This window comes from Mytilus californianus, unplaced genomic scaffold, assembly GCF_021869535.1.
Source record: "Mytilus californianus isolate M0D057914Y unplaced genomic scaffold, xbMytCali1.0.p SCAF_9, whole genome shotgun sequence".
Classification (NCBI taxonomy): Eukaryota; Metazoa; Mollusca; class Bivalvia; order Mytilida; family Mytilidae; genus Mytilus; species Mytilus californianus.
Genome location: NW_026262745.1, coordinates 47,530,393 through 47,535,043, shown reverse-complemented (window position 1 = coordinate 47,535,043; position 4,651 = coordinate 47,530,393). Strand labels below are relative to the sequence as shown.

The 4,651-nt window shown below is 32.1% G+C and overlaps 1 protein-coding gene across 1 annotated transcript; it reads right to left on the bottom strand.

Annotated features, from left to right (window-relative positions):
* Positions 1–375: 375 nt before the first annotated feature.
* Positions 376–3,569, bottom strand: LOC127715930 (uncharacterized). Its single transcript, XM_052222038.1, has 3 exons — positions 3,548–3,569; positions 1,562–1,744; positions 376–1,160 (listed from the first exon to the last, which is right to left on the bottom strand). The coding sequence occupies exons 1-3, from the start codon at positions 3,567–3,569 to the stop codon at positions 871–873; spliced, it is 495 nt and encodes a 164-aa protein (XP_052077998.1). The 3' UTR covers positions 376–870.
* Positions 3,570–4,651: the final 1,082 nt, after the last annotated feature.

The window sequence follows — 4,651 nt, the reverse complement described above, 5'->3', positions numbered from 1 at the left end:
AAGATACGTATACGTCAAAGTATCTGATACGAATGGATACGTTTAGAAATGACCGACCTCTAGTAGGAAGTGTGTCACTTTTGACAAATGTATACAACATTGTACAATAATGAATTGTTCAGGCTGAAAATTTCAGCGACCTGAGCACGGTTAGCAGTCGTAGATTTGATTGTCATATTTTTCAATCTAATTACCTACCGTTCCATTCCCTTTGTCAAAACACTGCTTAGTATCCATTCGCCATATGATTCAGGAATTCAAACAACAATCTTTTTATAGTCACCATTTTCTGGTTAATCAACTTAATCGTGATGAAAGTTACATTACCAGGTGTAGATGATGCATGCAGTCACTACAGAGCAATTTAGATGTGTCAATACTGGATATATTATTTTTATTTTTATTTTTTTTTTAAGAAAAAAAAAATATTAAGTGTTTGAATAGATATATGAAGATGTGGTATGAGTGCCAATGAGACAACTCTCCATCCAAGTTACAATTTATAAAAGTAAACCATTATAGGTCAAGGTACGGCCTTCAACACGGAGCATTGGCTCACACCAAACAGCAAGCTATAAAGGGCCCCAAAAAATTACTAGTGTAAAACCATTCAAACGGAAAAACCAACGGTCTAATCTATATAAAAAAGAGAGACGAGAAGCACGTATGAACTACATAAACAGACGACAACTACTGTTTTCAGATTCCTGACTTATGACAGGTGCAAACATTTGCAGCGAGAATAAACGTTTTAATGGTACAAAACCTTGTCCCTTTTCTGAAACAATAGTATAACATCACAACATAGAAAAGACTGAAATATGTCACATAACGTTTACACAAAATTAGATAATCTTTCAATATTACAATTTAATTACACAGTCTTATAAATTCGTCGTAATCCGGGTTGTCATAGTAATACGGATCGTAAAGGTTAATATCCTCTTCAATTCTGATCCAAACAAGAAGACAGTAGCCAGGTTTATGATAGGCACCAACACATGTGAAGTCAGGTCTACTGGTACATGAGCTTTTACAATAGGTAGAGGTAATCGATCCTGCTGACCCTGTTGTACTAGGATACCATGACATCAACGTCTGAGGAGGATAGAAATACTTCCCAGCTCTTTTCTCGTAGTTCGCACTATACGTACCACATTCTAGAAATGATGTCATAAAAAAAAAATTTCCTAAATGCGTAGTAAGAAGTTATACACACTACAACTTAAAAAAAACCAATCATATTTTTATAGTGTTAAGAAGATCAGTGATTACAAATTTAAAACGTAAACAGATATGAAATGTTGCAATTGGTGACTCCGTTTTTTTTTCGGGTTTTGTGTTGCTGTCGATTACATGATACCTAAATCATTATTTAAAATGCAGTTTTGTAAAGATTTTGAATCAGTGAAAAAAGCGAGAACAATACATTTCAACAAAGAAAACGTCCCCTTAATCATTGTTAATGGAATGTAAATGATGTATTGCTTTCATAAACATGTTGAAGACAAATTATAAGGCTTATTGTAACTTTCATTGGGATTTTAATAAGAAATCTTACTTTGACAAGGATCACTTGGAGCTGACCATGTTCCATCTCCTTGACAACTGACGGTTCCATTATTCGTAATCGACTCAAAGCCTGGAACACATTGGTAAGATACAATTTCACCCGCTGTTGCGTTAGTCTGCAGTGGCGTGAATGTTGCTCCAACAACTGTCAGACTATTGGTACAGGTCACAACTGTAAGTAAAATAAATACTTCTATACAAGTACTTCTCGTAAATTGATGAATTATCATTTTAATCACCAGTGAATGACACTTTTAGCCTCTTAACACAATGTTTATATTTCATCAAAATGAAATCACGGATGTATGTAAGCAAAATGGCAACTGCCAGATTAGAACAACGGAAGTTCAGAAGTTATTCGAGTGACGGGTTCACAAGTATTAGAAATTTATTTATGCTGAGCAACAGGGCAAATGCCCTCCTATTTCTAATTGATAAATGTGTTTTGTTTTCCAAGAGAAACTTCTACAGTGATCCTACATCTTTAATTTTGATTCCAAAATTACCCAAAAGTTTAAATATTGACAAGTTACAGCTATGCGTAAGAACTATTTTGTTTAAAATATGTTTAACTTGCTTGTATGTTCATTCTAACCGGCCCGACTCAATGGTTCTTAACCTTGGAGAATTCAATTATATGGCTACTAAACTGTCAATCAGTAAAATACAACACAAGCAGCAACATTTACCAAGTAACACGAACTATCAGGAATTCCTGAAGCCATTGTACATATTCATCTTTAACCAGTATTATTCACTTATAAAGTAGATAATTCAAATATTGATCGTGTGAGTACTTTTGTTTGATGACAGACAATTAAGAATAATCAGATGATAGCACTCTGATTTGATTTTCAACAAAACTGCACCCGTTCAATGCTCTTCTGCGCAACGCGCGTCTGGCGTACACAATTGTAATCCTGATGTCTATGATAAATTATAAACCATTGTTTGCAGTTTAATAGGTACATTTGAAAAAGCTTGATGATAGACCAATCGACCTTAATGATGTTCGCTCCTCTGTTTCAAAATTTTAAACCTTTTAAAAGACTGTTATAAATTGATAGTATGAAAACAACATAACTTAACAAATAGAAAAAAATGAAAGGTCCGTGTCCTTTTGAGACATAATCCATTGAAAATGTGGCGAGAAATGATTCTCTCTTGATTTTTCATTTAACATTGGCACTTTGTTCTTTTAAAAACTATGAAAAAATAACAAGGATTTTATCATATTTTCAGAAATGGCTATTAAAACTAACTGTTATAAAATTATTAAAAGAAAATTAGGACTTAGTGGGCAAAATTTTTATTGACGCTATATGGATAATCTGGAGGATTCCGAATATCTGACATAAAGTCAAAAACAAGAGTAGCGAACATCCTTAACTTAGCTGCGTAATACAAATATCCAAATAAGGACAAACTACTATAGAAAATTGTATTTCTTAAAGTACTTACTTGCCTCTATGATATTGTAAAGGCGAATGTATGACAAGGCCACCGTTTTGGACTCTTTTATTAGAAAATCAAAAAGTTTAATACATTTATCAAAATCCTCTCTCATGTGTTGATAAGACATTTGTTTGTCAGATATCAGTATTGATATAGGTGAGTTATTTTGATATTTTGTAAATAATATTTTGATATGGGTCAAGGTTTCACAACAAATATGACCTGCCTTAAAAAACATATTTGAAAATGATATTGATGTGTGTAAAATATCCTTTTGCGTAATCTGTAGCTCAACAAAAGATGTTAAAAATAAACTAATTGTACATGTAATATGTTTATTGCACGTCATATATGTAAATTTCGACATGTTAATGACATCATTGCGACTTCAAAAGTGACTTTCGGGACTAAAGTGTCCACATTACATCAACGTTTTCACATTTTTTATAAAATCAATATTATCACGAAATATTTCTACATTTTTGCAATTTCAATGGCCAAACGAGTGCTCTTAACATACCTTCTTCCTTAAGATACAACATATAAAATAATCACTTTTAAAGAAAACCACAATTGAAGTGTGAAAAATATTCAAATGATGACAAAACTAAGCTTTCGTCGATATTGCATTTCTAAAATTGACACAATGAACATTCTTTAATGTTCTTTTTTAAACTAAAATTAACAAGATTTATCAAGCGTGTACAAATAAGAAACAAAAATGCATCATAGTTACCCGGTATATCCCCTTTATAGTAACGCCAATTAGCCGATACAGTTGTAGCCGTCAAGTCATTCAGAATAGAAGTTACCAACTCACATTTCAAGTCGTTTGCATGAAAGAAAAACGATTCACATCCGCTGGCTTGGGAACACAATAATGCGCATTTGACAGAAGATACAGATCTTAATTCCTGAAGTTTATTTGGAGTACCAACACGATCATTAAAATTTGAATCTACGATGTAAGTATTTGACAATTCCTGTCGTGTTCCCAAACATACCATAAAACACGATGACATCAGTAGATTCCAAATATGCATTGCTTCCAATAGAAACGATAACAATTTTGAAATAATAATTAACAAAAGTGTATTACAATATCGTTTTAGTAAATGCAAAGTTAGTAATGACAATCATTGTCTCAAAGTTGCTTGTATCATTCAATCGAGGTTATGATATCTTCATTACTCTTTTAACATATCACATGATTTAATTAGTATTTAATTTATTCATGAAGAATATGTTTCGTTGTCTAATGATTAAATTGATTTTACGTACTTATCGATACATGTTAAAAAAAATGTCGAGTTTAATACTTAGTGGCAGTACCGGATTCGAATATTCAGGTAGCAATACTTTACAAATATCCTTTGTTTTATCCGTTTTAACGTCCGTTTGAATTGCTTGCACTGACTGCATAGTTTAAATTAAAATGGAAGATTTTAATGTGTGTCTTTTTAATTGCATTTGCATCTAAATATACGCGCATATACCAAATCGCTATCAATATTACGCTATCCATTATCTTTGTCAACATAAAATAAAGCAATAACTAAAATATAATTCAAACACACTCGCTTCGTATCATTTCTTCATTTCACTCTATTTTTATTATATTTCA